Genomic DNA, 17927 nt, shown 5'->3' on the forward strand with positions numbered 1-17927 from the left:
AATTCGGTCATTCGGATTCGATTCCGGCTCCCCAGCGAATGGTCGGAACAGTTAATTCTCAAGTTCCGACCATCCGGTGGAGAGCGTGTCTACCTGCACGTCACTTCTGTCGCACGAGTCGTATTACATCATTCCTTTCAAAAAATGGCTGACAAATTTACACGTTAAAAAATACGTAGAAAAGACTAAAAGATAGCTTAATTCGAAAAGAGAAATAAGGATGAACGCTTTTTAAATTTCCGTAGGAGTTTTAAATAATTAAATCAATCCTAAGATTATACTTGGTAAAACTCGATAAGAAAACAAACTGGAAAACGTTTTCGAACGCGATCTAGTCGTTTTTACCGTTCGGAAACCGTTCTCGAACGCTCTCTAGGCTCTCCGTCTTCGGCCCCCTGGTGGAGAAATTCGTAAAATTCTTCCAATCTCGCGTTCGATTTATCATCCGACATTATCTACAAATTATTAAAGATTAAAAAGAATATAAATAGATACGGATACAAACGTCGTGAGATTATAGAAATAAGCGGGTAAATTAAGCATGGTTTATTTATTTGGTTGGCGCTACTCTGAGCGAGTGACCCAGACGTTAAAGTTGCCAAACGAAAGAAACGTTCGCGTATATATTCGTCGTTAAACGAACACAAGCCAAGTCATTCGGCCGTCGGAAAGCAATAGTTGTGTTTCGGAAATATTATTAATAAAGGAAGAGATAGGAACGACCCGATTCCGGGAAAAGAAGGAATCCGTTCTCGGTCGATGACGTATCGACGCTTAGGCGTTTCCGGTGACGTCACCGACCGAGTGACTGGCTTCCCTTAAATAGTCAGTAGTAAGTCTGGGCGGCGGGTGGCTGTCTTTGTTTTCTCCCTGGGATTAAGAGCGGACATCGTCTTTCGGGGACCCGCGACGACACAATAACAGGCGAGTATCTTGGGTGTCTTGGTATCGTAATTAAACCCGCGTGGGGAAGAGGGACGTCGGGAAGACGGGGCAAGTGGCGACGTCTGTTCTTCGAGCGGGCGACGGGAGGACCGTCCGGGGGTCGAAACGAGTGGAACGGGGAGGAAAAAGTTCTCGGGAGAGAAAATTACAGTTTTTCACCCCTCCCGACCGAAAAATAGGCGACGATGGCGCGAACGGTAGAGAAAGTCGGTCGACGAAGGGGGAGCGCGGCCCCCTCCTTTCGCTGGTGTCCGGAGTCGACCCTCCGTCTTCCTTCGTCTTTCGACCTTTCTCGTTGGATACCGACCGGAAGTCGATGGCCGGAGGCGGAGAAACGGAAGGAGCGTAGGGGGGCGCCGATTTGTTTTGGTGGCCTCGGTCACGTGCCCAAACGCGGGCCAAAAGGGTCTAATTTAAGAAGCGGAGTGGTTTGGTGCGGAGCGACGGTTGGGTCGAGACGGCGGTACTCTTAAAGTGCTAGGTGTGACCACTGCTTAACGGGTCAAGGGGGGATCCTTTAAGGAGACGGGCGGGGAGGGAGGGAGTAAGAAGGGAAGGTCTCCGACCCGGTACAGAAGTACCGGTAGCCGCAGTGGCCGGCCCGGAGGATTGGCAAATACCAAAGTCGAACTTCCGAGCCTACGCGCGGTCGGGGGGTGAAGGGGACAAACGAATTCGCCTCCAGCCACCAAGTCTTAGGGAATTCTTTTAATGCGAAAATTTCTCGGAAAGAGACTTCCGACCGGGGGTCCGATAAGGTCGAATGGGACGTTTTAGGTCAAACGGAGGCGACAAACGTTCAAGTGTTGTTTCGGGTGGAAGGTCGGAGAGAAGGAGTGGGCGCTCCGGGAGTGTTTTTCTCCGCGTTTCGACCTTCCGTAAACAAATAAGGCCGGGAGGGAGGGCCAGAAAATTTTTAACGCCCCTTACGAGGAAAGCGACAGAAACACTTCCTCCCTCCGTCGGCGGCGGGGGCCGTTTCCAGAATTGGGGATGGGGCCCTCTACCCTTTTCCCTTTCTATAGGATGAGGTTCGGGTAGCGCGGTGTAAGGGATGGATAGAGAATTTGTCTAAAGGACGCGATTTATTTTCAGACCGTCCGACATGAAGCCACTACTTATACCTTTGCTACTTTCCTCCGTGGGAATCGTCCTGTGCCAATGTGAGTATATACTCCTCTGCGTCCGTCGGACGTCCCCTGTCCCTTCCCTTCACGAATCCTCCTTTCTTTTTCAGTGGCGGAGAACTTGAGCGGCAATCCCTGCGTCAGTCGAGACACCTGCGGAAAGTGCATCACGGCCGATCCCGAGTGTGCCTGGTGTTCCGAAGAGGTCAGTCTCCTTCCTTTCACTCTTTCGGGGGGAGACGCTCGGCATTCCGATAATTGACGCGCGGTCGACTAACCTCCTCGGTGTAATGTATATACGGAAGACGAATTGAGATCCGTCGAAGACCCAAATTAATTAGAACCAACGCCGTCGGGACGTAATATTTATTCCTTATTTTAGCGGCCTTGAATCTGTTAAAACACGCCAGCGTCTGTTTTTCGTACGGGCGAAGAATTAACAATTGGATACAAAATAAGCGGAGATCATTCTGTTATTCGGCGTGCGGAAGTTACAAAATGGCGTTACAAAAGATTAGAAATTTGTCATTCTCTATAAAATTACTTAATGCGTTTTTATCGTTTTTCCTTCGCCGTCCATTATTGCTGTGTTTCTTAGAAAATTGTAGGCCGTTCCCGTATTTTACTTAAATGCCGTTACGTTACCAAAAACATTAATGTTGTATAAAATTATATTATTATTTAAAATATTTATTTAACTTCATTAATTAGCTCTTCCTTTTCGCCTTTATTTATAACCAGATATTGTTTTTAAAACGCGTTTATTTATTTAAATGGCCTTTTTATGGTATCCTTCGCTTCTAATCGAGATACCAGGCCGAAACTTTTGCGACGTATTTCCGTCCGATGGTGATACATTTTAAGATTATTTTGGGGAGGTTCCGGTTCCATCCCCAAACCCAATATATAACGTAGAATTTACTTTAGTGATGTACTGTTTATGCGTTTTAACAGCCTGACCGCCCAGCTTTTAAGAGGAGCGTGGGCATAGAGCCAGACACGGCTACGAAATCGTAATTTTTCGTAAGTACGTTCGAGAGACCATTGTAAAATTAGCTTCTGAAGTATACCACACGACGTATAAAGGAAAGGAAAGGAAAAATAAAAAAGAAACTCGAATAGGAAATGACGCGAGTGGAGAAGAATGACTCTGTGCACTTACGGTGTTCGTCGATAACCCATTATCTCGAATGGAAATCGTAGCAATGTGTCGTCGGTAAATGATTTACTTTAAAAATATTTATAATTTCAATCGGACGTTCGAAGTCTAAACTTACTACAGATAAGATATCCGAACGTTACTTTCAATCGGCTACGTCTGTTGTCTGCGTATTGTCGCCAGGGTTAATGTTACCTTAGGTGCCAAGATGGCGGCTCGCCTCCGATTCCAGCAAGGAAACAGTGGGACGCACGTTCTAACCTAACCTAACCTATTCTAATAATTTGGTTGCTAATAATTATGGTAATTTATTAGAATAGGTTAGGTTAGAACGTGCGTCCCACTGTTTCCTTGCTGGAATCGGAGGCTAGCCGCCATCTTGGCACCTAAGGTAACATTAACCGTCATTAGTTATAAAATACAAAATTTGGAATTGTTAACACAATGCACGATGTTATCAATTTTGCTAATACAATAGTAGTTTGTGACATTTTGTATTTAACCTGTACCGCCAGGAAAAACCGGAGCGTCTTAATCTTCCTGAAAATTATCTTTCTAAAATCCTTCTTAGTCTGGCTTTGTTTGTTTAAATTAACTGTTCCGTTTGTATATTTTTTAAATGCCAAATGGGATTCGGTTCCATATTTTTTAAACTACTTGTAGTAAAATAACCACTAACAGTTTATAAAATTTGATTTCCGCATTGTTTAGCTTGCCTGTATGATTAAAAGAAACAAAAAATCATGGTGGTCAAAACTTAGGCTGTGTGGGCTACTTGCTGTTGTTGTTTATTTTTTGTGAGTACTTTTCGGATAATCACACACCGTGGTGTTTTTCCTCTTTGTCAAAGTAACTGGCTTCTGTCAAAGATTTTGGTGTGTATTCCTTTATTCCCAGTGTTTGTTTTAATGGTTTGCCAAAGAAGTACTTCTTTTATATTGAGGAAAGAATGCTACTTTTATCCATAAACTCTTAATTAACGTAGGTAATGAAAACTGATAATTTGGCTCGTTTCGTACAAATTTGAAGTAATCGAAATTGGTTTCCGCGCAGACCGGTTAAATGTAGGCTAACGATAACTCAAATTGATATGGGAATGGTCATTTTTGTATTTAACGTATAGACCGGTACTTTTTCGGATGGAAAAACAACGAGGAGAACTAGAGATTAAAAATATGATGCTATGCCTATGACAAGATTTATTATATTTGATTTGATTTGTATTAGGAGCGACGATGCACGGTACTTGAAATAAATTAGTCGACGTAGAACGCAAATCGTTGAATTGAAATGCCGAACATTGATTATTTTCGACACTCTATTCCTTTAGTTTTAATATTGAAGAAATTTTGTTCTAGTTTCTTATCAAAACATGAAAAGTGCCAAAAATGAATTTCTATATTTAGAATGTGGTTTACTTTTTATAAATAAATCATTTTGTGAAAGCTTATTTTCTAAATACTTTATGGAATTAATATACACAATTTTATCAAATTCTTTAATGTATGACGTAGATGCCGGACTCCTGCCGAACTGACCGTTACTTGCACGGAGAGATGCCGGATTACCGCGTGCGTAAGGGCCTAAATGCAACTAATGACGTAACTTGTTGCCCTTCGGTGCCGATTCGTTTTGGATGCGGGTGGGCATTGCCGCGCGTGGAAACGAAATCCCATAATATATATTTCACTGTTTTCTGGAAACTACAGTTTGCCATTTTCAAGTGTCAAAAGTTAATTGAATTTAACAGAAATTAAAAATTGTATTATATACTTATGCGGTGTGACTATTTAAAAAACATTCACTAAAATTACTTAACGCACCTTTAACGGTCGTATTTTCAATAAAGAGCACTATTTTTGACCCATTTAACAGGCCATTGGGCAATTTTGACCCAGTTATACAATATTTTAATATATATTATTGCCACAGATAAAGACCTGATGTGCAATATATAAAATTTCATAAGTTTCTTAAACTTTGAAAAAGAGATTATTCAATTGATATGAAAAAATTAATGCAAATGTATTAATAAATGTTTATAGCTAAGTCTGAGCATTTTAGATTAACAAGTTGATGTTTTACATAAATTTCATTATTAGGATTTTATGCAATTAATAAAAAAAAAATAATTGATTAATAACAGAATAGCTTTGTAACGTAGCAGAAAGTTTTAAGTGAAGACAAGCCTCGGATTATAAAACTCGAGAATGAATCTCGCATTTTTAATCGGTCATGATTTTTCAGATTAGGTGGTGGGATGGTGAAGGTGTGATTAATCTCGTCGTATACATCGTTATAGTGCATTTATACATACACGTCGAGATAAACAAAACCACATTTAGAATTTAATCACATTTTGGAGTGGGGAGTGTGGCGGAGGTATCATCCCACTATTCTCTCCCCGTACTTCTAAAACATCGCAAATGCATCGTTGTCGGATTTAGAAGGCCGAAACTTTTGGACATACCTATGTTAATTAGAAGCGGATGGAACTTGAGTTGCAAGATTTGAGGATGATACAAAGCAAGTTATTTAAAAGCATTTAAAAATACATTAATTTACACAGATAGAATTCCTAAGTTTTCTGTGGGCCTGGGGAAAAACCCTCATCTTTTCCTCTTGATGGCCCTGATAATATATATCTATAGTGCTGTTTTTGCTATGGGAATGCAGGAGAGATGATAATGCTTGTTTTTAGATGTTAGTAGGATAAATGCCCTGGACTTTTATGTATGCTATGTTGATATTAAGCTCTTTGCTAAAAGAAATTCTATAGATGCATGAATTTATATTTTTGTCTGTGGAAATTTTTTTTTATTTTTTAAGAAATTATCCTTTAAATTATTGAATGATGTCTATAAGCAAAGCTAACAGTTTCATATTAGAAAGGAAAAAAACTGCTAAAGGAGTCAGGAAGATTTAATTTGATTAAGTACTTTTCAGGATTTTACCATCCCATCTTCAGATTCGACATTACAACAATTCCAATAGAACAACTATAAATGCGTATAAAATTTTGAATCAAACTGATAAAATAGCTCGAGTTCAAACTTTTTTTTAAAAAACTTGTACCTGATAACTTATGGATTTCGCTTTTAAACTAGTAATAATTGAGATGATTTCTTTCTATACTTGTGAAGTCTTTGGTACCAGCTTCGTTTTAACAGTTTGTTTCAGTAATAGAAGTGTGAATGTTAAGTGATTCAGAATAAGTTAGCTGAATAAATTCTTTTGATGTATTTATTCTTTCTGTTTGTTACAGGTTTCTGCCAGTTGCTTCACTATTTTTTTTTATGAAAGCTATGTTTTTGTGTAATGAGTGTTTAGAGTGTTTTTATTTTCTAAGTAACGTAAGATAAATGTTTTAATTGTTTAGTTGCTTCTAAAACTAATATTGTGTGGACTAACAAGTTATAATAACAAACCACGCCCTATGTAACAGGCAAAAGCCTTTTATGTTTAATAAAGTTTGATACGATATGATAATTGTTTAGTTGTACAAAAATGATATTTGGTTGTAAAGGCTCCGAGGATGTTTCGTCGATGATTAGTACGTCGGTCTTCAAACTTATCTTTTATAAAAGATAATATTGTTGATCTATTTTGATAAGATAGTAGTCATTAAAACGAAAGATTCTAATTCACAAAAATAGTTCTTTGTATGGAATTTCCCATTTGTACACTTCTATTCTGCTTATGTATTTTTTGTTATAAGATAAAACTGGAAATATCAAAACATAATCTTTTTCCTCTTTACAGCAAAATGTTTATTAATGAAACAAACAAACGTAGGCCTGATTTATAGGCCTAACTCGGGTAGGCCTATAAATCCATCAACTCTAATATAAAAAAGTTCTATTTTGGAATCTTTATACTAGGGTTGAAGGTAAGCCTATAAATCAGGCCAAAAACATTTGTTTTATTAATAAATATTTTTCTGGAAAGAAGAAAATGTTATTTTTTGATATTTGCAACTGGCATTTTCTTATATAAAACAGGAAGAGTAACGCATTAAACTTTCTAGATTACAACTGGAATTTATTTGAAATTACCATATTTTTCTTCTTACAAGATGTACTTTTTTTATACCTAAAATTTATCTGAAAATTACGATGCTTCTTATAAGGTGAAAAGAACAATAAATACAATTGCTGATTGCTTTTTAACTTTAAGAAACACTTAATACTCTGTCTTAATAGAAGGAAACAGTTGAAATCTGTAAATATAATAACTTTCTCATTTAGTAAATAAACTTCTGCAAATTCTTCAAGTTTCATTTGATGCTCAAAGAACTTATGTAATAGTTTTTATAGAGAAAAGTTAGTGATGTGTTGTAAAGAAATATAATCGGTTACAAAAATTAAGGGTCGATTTATACACAACAGTGACGTGCCGGCACGGCGACCGTTTGGTGCAGTAAGCATCGATAAATATCACGCGTTGCCAATCGGAGTTTCGTCTACGACGCGTGATCTGTATTCTGTCAATCATACAGGTGTCGTAAATGAAACTCCGATTGGCTACGCGTGATATTTATCGACGCTTACTGCACCAAACGGTCGCCGTGCCGGCACGTCACGGTTGTGTTTAAATCGTCCCTAATAGTACAGATTTTTCAGGCAGTACTTTTTACATAATTTAACATTTGATAAAAATTGTCGAATTAGGTTGATAGTTAATGGTATATTATTTGTTTACGTAAAAAATTAAAACAAATTTAAAAGATATAAAATACATATACTGTATGCTATTGTTAGCAGTTTGATTTTCAAAGATGTCAGATGAGTTAAAACCTACACTTAAAGTTTTTTTTTTCTTTCATTAATAAAACCAAAAGATGTTTTCAGAACATTTTAACTGGCTTTTGTTGAAAATTAAAATTAAATAATAATCAAAGGGACAAAAAGGAGTTTATTTAGTCACAATCCGGAGGAATTAAATTCGAGTAGAATAAAATTTTATTCCATCTTAACATCCGATATAAATTAATTTTTATCAATAGACTAATTTAGAACAAGATATTACAAACTTATTTTTGTCCGATACTGATACTAAGCATTTCAATGATGACATTTTAAATTTTCCTAAAAAATTTTAATGATTTTGCAATATTCGAAACTTTTTTCCTATTTAATACTTTATTACTTACAAGTTATTCGTTTAAATTTATTATACTTATTTAAATTTGCATTTGCTGTCTGTTAATAATTATAATTGCGTTCAGTTATTATTTTAATAAACTAGATTGAGATGTCCTTAGAAAAATATTTTTGCAAAAGTTATTCTGTTTACCAGTTAAGTTTCTTGAATATTTTTAGAAAAATATTTTTAACTAAATATGATTTTACTAAAAAGTTTTAAGCTTCTCCAAAAAAATATTTTGGTACGTTTAATAAATTTAACTAAAAGATATATAAAAATATTTGGTTAATGTAACCCTTGGTTCCAAGATGGCTGCTCGTCTCCGATTCCAGCAAGGAAATGGTGGGACGCACGTTCTAACCTAACCTAATCTATTCTAATAAATTACCATAATTATTAGCAACCAAATTATTAGAATAGGTTAAATTAGGTTAGAACGTACGTCCCACTGTTTCCTTGCTGGAATCAGAGACGAGCCGCCATCTTGGCACCAAGAGTTACATTAACCAAATATTTTGTTACCTTTCTGCTTAAATTAGAGTTCATAAAAACTGACTATCAGTCTTTCTTCGTCCATCTTTGAAGTCCATATTGCCAGAAATGAACTTTTGAAACTCCTATTTGAACATACCCTCTTATTTGGAACACATTTGCGACAGTTTAAATCTAAACCAAAGTCTTCTCCTTAAATTGTACGTGTGATGAAATGATACCTTCATCGATACCGATATAAACAAACTGCAATAATTATTTTATCAAAATTTTATATCAATTCTAAAATTTGATTTTAGTATTTCTTATGGTGAATATTAGCGAGGTCGAGGCCGAAGTTTTAAACGCGAAAACGTGTACGTCGGACTAAGTAAGTAAGTTTGTAAGCCTAGAAGTTTGACAATGGCGTTTGGAAAGTCCGTGGAATCGTGCTCGACATTCCGAACGCCATCGTCAAACTTCTAAGCTTACGGGAAAGCGCCGTCAAATGTCCGACGTACACGTTTTCGCATTTAAAACTTTGACCTCGCTATTATTTCATTGATAAGATGTATAAAATTATTTCATCTTGTGAAACTGTTTTGTTATATTTGTATTATATGAGGAAATGTAACACATAAAAGATTATATATATATAAAAATTTTATTTTGTTTTGATTTGATATCACTTTATCAGTTACATAGATAACATTTCTGCAAATATTTATGTAATCATTAGAATTGTATTACTTTGTTAGTTGTGCTTGAAAGTTCTTTCATAATTATACTTTTTCGGTTAATGTTACATATGGTTCCAAGATGGCGGCTCTTGGAACAGTGGGGACGCACGTTCTAACCTAACCTATTCTAATAATTTGGTTGCTAATAATTATGGTAATTTATTAGAATAGGTTAGGTCAGGTTAGAACGTGCGTCCCCACCGTTTCCCTTCTTCTATTCGCTGGAATCAGAGACGAGCCGCCATCTTGGTACCATAGGTAACATTAACCACTTTTTCAATTTATTGGTAATTTAATTTTCGTAATGAGATTTATAATTACAGTAACCGGTATTTTATAAATAGACTCATATAAAATAGGATGTCATACTTTGTTACACGTGCAGCAAAAGAAAATTCACACTTATATAGTTCATTTCAGTAACATATAAGAATATTTCCTAAGTATAAATTTAGTCCAAAATTCATCAAATAAAATGAATTTCAAGAATAAATACGAACAAAGATACTTTATACCGACATTAGGATATTATCTGAAACCAATATTTATAAAATAAGTATCACTCAACCTATTCTAAAAATTTATATATTCTAATTATCAGACATTAGAAATTAGTGTCAATAAAATTTTAGAAAGAATGTAGTTCTTGAACCAATTAAATTAATTAATGTCTTACGTTCCCAAAATTTCTGTATTGTCTTTATAACCAATTCAGGCATATTCTATAATTGCAATGTTAAAGTAATTAACATAAATAAATAAAATATACCGTATTTTACGGACTATAAGACGCACCCGAATTTTGCGTCTTATAGTCCGTAAAGTACGGTATTTATTTTTTTAATTATAATTATTGCTTTTTATTTTTATTTTAAAATCTGTTAAAGTTGATATGAATCTGTGTCTATATTAAAGAGTTTGTTATTTAATTATTTAAAGTAATCACGTATTAAAAATAAAAATATCTTACAGAATATCGCCATCGATGGAGAAAAACGGTGCGACTACAGAGGAAATCTATACAGAATATGCAATATTTCTCACGTAGTAGTTCCTAGTCACGAAATTGATAAAATGAAGGTACGTACACATTTAAAAAAAATTTTTAAATTTAATGTAAAAATACTATTTTAAAAATTTTTCTGCGTAAACCTGATATATTCGAAGGTTTTCTCGGACTAAATAAGCATTAGTTGTCGAAGCAGGACAAATGCGATACAAAAGCCCAGCCGGTTAAGATGCGGTATCACGTACAGAAAAGTACTACGGTAAAATAACGCGGAAAGAGAAAAATTTTCCATTTCTGTAATGTAAAAGAGTCGGAAAATAGAATTTAAAAATACTTAAGTTTGTTTCTTTATACTCAAAAGCGTCGTCGTTAATATAGGAATAGGAAAGGAGAGTAAGTTACAAGAAGTTGGACAATATTCTTTATTTGTTAGAGAAGTTTAATCTGGTTAGGTCGCCATTTATCGTTATACGTATTAATGTTATTAAATTTCGTTCTTATTGTTGGAATTAAGTTTATGATACCTTTATAAAAACTATAAACTTTTTGAAAGTTATTTATTCAACAAGAACCGTAGTATAGTAGTAATGAAAAAGAAATTTAAGATCATAAATGATATCACAAATGCACAAAAACTGAATATCATATTTTACGGACTAAGACGTGCCTTAATTTATAAGCAATTTTTTAAAAAAATGCCGTATTTTATGAACTAGATGACACACCTGAATTTTGGAGGCAATTTTTTGAAGAAAAAAGTGCGTCGTACAGTCCGTAAAATGCAGTATCTTTAAAGCGATCGTCAAATTGCCTTTTGTAACGTGACCTTTCGACTTTCACCAAACAAATGCTGTTGTCATAATTGTTTTAACAGCGTTGTGATGGCTAAAGTGTAATTTTTAATAGATCAGTTACTGAAAAAAGCAAAAATGTTTGAAAAATTACACCTACTTGATAACTACAAAGCAAACAAATTCCTGTATTGATTTTTATTAGTTGGTTAGATCACAGATGACATTTATAAATGTAATAACTCCAAATATATTTCCTGCCTCTTGAAGTGGATAGCAAATCCACATGATCCATGAGATTCAGTTAAAATGATATAAAATATATATTTTAATTATAAACGCTGCGTATACTTTATGGTGTATTCAGTTCCTATCTCGACGGTGTCTGCTATTCAGAGATTATACCGTAGAAAGATTTTTATTCGGATACAAAGTACAAAGCAGTAGAATAAGGGATTCAATCCTGTGATATATATATAAGTCTATGATATTTATTTGAATCATTATTAGAACAATACTTGAGGCTGTAATAATTACTTGTGATATATCTAAATTTATGATATTTATCAAGATTACCTCTGTACACTATGCTGAATTGATTTAAAAATCAAATTTTGCATAATCAAATCAAATTATATACAGGAAAATTTACTTGATTAGCAATATATCTTTATTAACGTAAAAGATTTTTGTGAGCTCATAGAGCACCGAAGACAAAATTTAAGATGGCTGCCAGAAACAAAGAACCCCGCTCTTAAATAAATAGAAATATGAATTATGAGAAAATCGGTATTCTCCAATGGAAATTAAAAACAAAACACTAAAATAAATATTACTAATTGCAGTGGCTCTTCTCTACTCACTGTGATGAAAAAGAAAACTGTTGACATTTCTACTAGGTAGAGAACATAACTTTTAATCTACTCGACGATGCTATAGGAAAGATAGATTTAGCAAATTATATGCTAAATTGGCAGCTCTATCATTGGCTTACTTATCTAGCTGTATTAAAGCTACTTTACCAAACAATGCACCATACCTAAAGGATTCAAGGACTTGCGGGTCTTAATAAACGTGGGTCGGTTGGCACATGCCGAATTCGGCTAGTTCGGTGGTTTCCAAAGTGGGTGCTACTGCTCCTTTGTGGGTGGTGAGTAAACTTAAGAGGCAAAAAGAAGTAAGTGGGCAGTAGGGTACTGAAAAAGTACCAAACGTAGCCAAAGATCGGGGTCACTGACTGGGGGACCTTTGTGTAACTCTTGAAACTTTTCCTCGTTTCCTCAGTAACAAAAAAAAAATAGTCTTTTCCATTTATTTCACTTGGAGTGAGGTTATGTCTGCAATAATAGTTTCATCAGGAAGTTACAATGAATCACACATTTGTTTCTTGTAATAATAGTAATAATAAATGGATAAATAAGTGAATGTTGCAATGATACGACATCTAAAATTAATAAAATAAACATTTAGAATGTGTATTTTGTTTTGTATTTTTGTATTTGTACTTCACACTTTGTATTTTTAATCTGTTTCTACTTGGATGATAATTATCATCTAAGTAATAACAGATTCAAAATACAAAGAATGAACAATTACTGGAACAATGTTATAAAAAAAATATTTTCAATTTTTCAGATTTATTTAAAATTATTTAACATTTTTCTAAAGTAAAAAAGGAGTAAAATGATCTCATGAAATGCTCAACTGTGATCTTTCCTTTTTTTAACCATTATAATAATTAGAGAGGTTGCAGCCGGTGTTTTCAACACAAAAACGTGTACGTCTGACGTTCGGCGCCGCCTTCTTGTAAGCCTAGAAGTTTGACAATGGCATTTGGAATGTCAGTGGAATCATGCTCGACGTTCCAAATACCATTGTCAAACTTATAGGCTTACGGGAATGCTGCGCCGAACGTCCGACGTACGCGTTTTCGTGTCAAACGTCGGCCACAACCTCTCTATTACGTTGTGTTGAGAATTAAAGACTGATCTAATCAGCAAAACATAAATCATTTAAATAAGAAGAGATTAGGATAAAGTATTTAGATGTTTTATTTTATAATTAAAAGAAAGGAAACCCGAACAAAAAGTTAAGCAGATTCTATATAAGAAAATTGAGAGAATTTATAAAGTGGGCTATACTTTATTTAAGTGATATCAAAGATTTTTTAAATCAAGAATTATTTAAGATTTATCAAAGGAAGGAAAAGTTACAAACATCCAAACAGGAAGACAATAGTCAAGGATTAAAAATAGATAAAAAACAAAGCACAGAGAATAAGTTGAGAAGAGACGAAATATTTTCATAACATTTCTGCCATTCTTAGCAGTATGAACACTAAGAATTAATTTAGAATGATAACTAAGATGATGATCATTAATAAATTTAGCTTGTATAGGCTATAGATTTATTAATATAAAATTTAAATATGGAAGAATTTTTTGGGGGAAGAGAAAACAAGTTTATTAAGATATATTTGTAAATTACATGATTAAATTAGAAAAATAGTGTTAAGATTATGTTTTTAAAATAAAAGCATGTTTGTTGTTAATTTTAATGTCATTTGATGGAGGTTTATCCATAAAAAAGAATTTATAGAAACAGCAAAGAGTAAACAACTTGTTACGTGATAATCTTTATAGTATTAATATATATAAATATAAGTTATGATGCAAAATACAGTCGACTCTGCATAAGTCGACACCCCAAGGGGAAGTGGAAATGTGTCGAGTTATCTCGACGTGACGACTAAAGCGAAGTCGGGAAAAAACCACAAAACTACAATTAGGAAAATACAGTAGTGCATTATACGGTGGTATAGGCTTACAATACATTGTGTCCTTTATTTACAATTATTCTGTAGATGAAAAACTGAAAAAATTGTTTAGTGCTGTTTGTTTCAAGCACTTAACTGTCTCGACTTTCTTTTTCAACGATCACGAATGCCTCGAAAACATCATCTTTGCAATTGTCAATCGTTGGCAAGTAACGTCTAAGGATTCTTAATGCCTCTAGCGTAAGAAAATGCAAAATTGGATTCTGGTGTGACGTTGATGTAGATTGTATATTTTCTTTTTGTTTATCTGTTATTATTTTATACATAAAAATACATAAAAATTTTTTTTCATAATTTATTCAAAATTTCTAATTATTTCATTCTGTAATAAATGATACAAAAATCTGTCATCCTTTGTTTTCTAAGAAGGTTTCTTATATTGTTTATGTCAAGAGATACTTCAGCATCTGGCAACATATCATTTAAGCTTTTGTCTAACTTTTCCTATAAAGGTTTTCTTTTTCCAATGAGGAGAACCATCTTCCGTTTCATAATTGATCCGATTGCATGTTTTTCTTTCATAAGAAAGCGGAAAACACTTGTTTTCTTGTTTTCTTACTAAGAAGCATTGCAGACAGTTCTTCCAATTAGGTTTTTGTTTTCATAATTGGATCAATTACAAATGGAAGATTCTCCTCAATTGGAAAAGACGAATCTTTCGGAGCAAAAGTTAGGTGAGTTTGTCATCTGGAAACATGCCATTCAAAGTATCTGGTGGCATAAAGAATGTAAGAAATGTTCTTAGAAAACAGAAGGGCTAACAGAGTAGAAAATGCAGGCGATTTAGCAGCGAGAGGACAATCAAAAAGAAGAAATATACGATGGGTTAAAACTGAAAATAAAGATATGACAAGAAGAAAAGGAATGCAATAATAGAATCACATAATATAATACAATAATGAAATATTTCCTAGGATTTATTTTGGAGTGAATCATAATTATAAATCAATTTAAAATTATATGTTGATAATGATTGTGACAGAAGGGTCGGCACCTCTTTGGTGCCCGGTCCGGATTGACACCTCCGTGTCTCAGTCGACACGAAAGCCGCGGCGGTTCAGAACTAGGTCACGCAAGCGATCGCGTTACTGAGCGATCGAATTCGGGATGGAGGGAGAGAGAGACAGCACACCGGAAGCGATTATGCATAGAGTAGGAGAATAAAACAACATTTATTTGGTTTCTTGCACATTAAACTACAGGAAATATGTTCCTTGATGGAGAGGGATAATTTACTTCTGTGGTTAGAGAGAGAGAGAGCTTACAAAAAAGCGTGTGATAATAGATACCTGACATATCAGTGGGTTTCTTTTGGCTGGAGTTTCCAAAACGGGTAAGTTCGGTCGGGAGAGGAAATAGTCCTATCAGGCGATGGGTGACGTCCAATTCGATAGTAAGGTAATCCACGTCCGGGCACTCACTAAGTGGTAGATGATCCGGTGAATCCAATATGGGACAGAGAAAGTGAATGAACCGGAGGCAATGGATACAGAATATTCCAATCGGGTGACAACTAAGCTTCTGAAGAACAGGTGACTGCACGGTCGGGAGAACAGACAACTGCCCGGAAAGCCGGTCTCGTGCACTATTTGATCGACAAACTTGTGACAATAGGTCGGGAGGTTATGGGAAAGCGTTATTTTGTAACCAAAAATTTGCCGAACGATTAACTCCCAGGTGTGGAAGTTGACAGTTATTTGTCAAGCCGGGAGGGTTAGGAAGTTAGGTCAGGTAAACAAGGCTGGATCTCGCAGATGATAGATGTGTTTTTTAATATCTGTCAAGTTAATTAATTGTAATGTTGACATCAAAGTTATTTTATTAATATAATTTTAATATTTACAAGGAAAACATAAATTATGTACAAAAATTATACCATTTGAATATTTAAACTACACAATTGATTTTGATGTTTATGTACAGACAAATTACTAAATATTTATTTTTATATATTTATTAGGATGATGAATTAAGCAATAAGGGTGTTGCAGAAGGAAAAGCTATCCAAATAAAACCTCAAGAAATTAGGTTAAAATTAAGACCAAGTAAGTTAAAAACCAAAATAGATCTAATCTACAATAGTCACTTCATAGCTTTTATTTGTAAATAATACGAGTTTGGTAAATTTTTACTCTTAATATTTTTTTTAAACTCTTTCTGCCCTGTAGCACTAGCAGGGCCTCTTTTTTTGCAAGTTCTTTGTGGGTTCAGCTAGGCCCACAATTGTATGGTTGTTGGTGATGGATTGGGTCCAGCATTTCTGTAAGGACCACCCTAAAAATTCCTGGTTTTTTTTTTTATTTTATTCATCTGGATTTGATCTCGTGTCCCCAGAGCATCAGGCTGCCACGTTAACTGCTCGGCCATTTGCCTGTTATGAAATACTATTGATCAAAAAAACATATAATTGCCAATTTAAACTTGATATTGATTTTGTAATCACTTTGATTTGTCTATGTTTTACTGATTCCTTTAAAGTTCTAAGAGCTTAATTTCTTTATCTCACGTTTAATTAAAAGATAGAAAGAGATTTACAAACTTTCTAAAATATCCTAAAATATTTAAAGATTTTCCCAAGAAGCTTCAATAAAGGTTGTTTTTTTGTTGTTATGCATTTTGATATGCATTTTATTAGAAGAAACAGATCCCGAATCAATTTCATTTGTTAAAACCAGAAATATTATCAGGAATGAAATGTTTAAGAAAAAAGAAATTAGACAAAAACTAATCCAAAAGTAAAGATTAAGAACCGAAGGAAGGGTCAAAGGAGTTTTTATGTGCATAAAAGGAGTTGTAGATGCAATAGAAGTAGAAGTTGCAACATTATCTTAGGAATTTTAATAAAAATATTAATAAAACATTGCTATATTCACATTGCTGTGTTGTTAGTTCTATTAAATTGAATGTTGTTGGAATTTTATGGTGATTTTTCTATTAGGTTTCTTTTTAGTTTGTTTGTATTGCTGTATTCACAAATAAAGAAGCGTAGATTTTGGATTTATTTCATTGCTCGTTACTGTCTTTATTTATTTGATTGTCATTTTATTAGATTTTTAATTATTAATTTTTAAAAATGATTCTAATGTACTGTATATGTGGTAATTTAGACCCTTGTTATTGTATCCTTGTGCATAATTTCACAATAACAAAATTTAGCTCCAAAAGAAACATATGGAAGGATGACAGGCCATGTCGTTCATTGCCTTTAGTTCTATACAGTCAGCAATCTTGCACTCACTAATGATGAGTGTCAGCATTCCTCTGTTCAAGGAATGGCAGGATTAGCAAGAATCTACTGTATTTATAACATATTTGTGTGAATTATAATGCTGTTTCTATCTCTATCTATTTCTCTCTCTCTCTCTCTCTCTCTCTCTCTCTCTGTGTGTGCCATATCAGAACATCCTGACGTCAGCAAGCACTGGCGCAGGTTAATAACTGGTTAGTAGCGTCCAAGGTGTATCCTGGGGGAAGTTACAACCCCCCAGTTAGTTCTCCATTGCCTTCTCTGGAGCGCAGTGTTACGCGAGGGGAAAGAATGCCTTTCGGGAGGTCTTGTAAGGAAAACTGGCCCCTATTCAGGTGTTACAAATGTGGAGAAAACTCTGAAAACTCCACGTGGCCAGCCCATCCGAGCGTGGTGCGAACCCGAGATCGAACTCCCAGTGTTTGGCGGCAGAATCGCTCGGCCACTGGTGGGCTCA

At 34.6% G+C, this 17927-nt stretch overlaps 1 protein-coding gene across 1 annotated transcript in view; it reads left to right on the forward strand.

The window, feature by feature from the left end:
* The first annotated feature begins 763 nt into the window (after positions 1 to 763).
* The window catches only part of mys (myospheroid), a 35940-nt gene continuing 18776 nt past the window's right edge, over positions 764 to 17927 (forward strand). The window contains exons 1-5 of the mRNA XM_067282515.1: positions 764 to 924; positions 2041 to 2108; positions 2183 to 2277; positions 10560 to 10667; positions 16184 to 16268. Of these exons, the coding sequence (XP_067138616.1) occupies positions 2051 to 2108; positions 2183 to 2277; positions 10560 to 10667; positions 16184 to 16268 (346 nt within the window). The 5' untranslated portion in view covers positions 764 to 924; positions 2041 to 2050. The remainder of the gene's footprint in view (positions 925 to 2040; positions 2109 to 2182; positions 2278 to 10559; positions 10668 to 16183; positions 16269 to 17927) is intronic.

The sequence above is a fragment of the Centruroides vittatus genome, unplaced genomic scaffold (genome assembly GCF_030686945.1).
Source record: "Centruroides vittatus isolate TY-2023 unplaced genomic scaffold, ASM3068694v2 contig_957, whole genome shotgun sequence".
NCBI lineage: Eukaryota > Metazoa > Arthropoda > Arachnida > Scorpiones > Buthidae > Centruroides > Centruroides vittatus.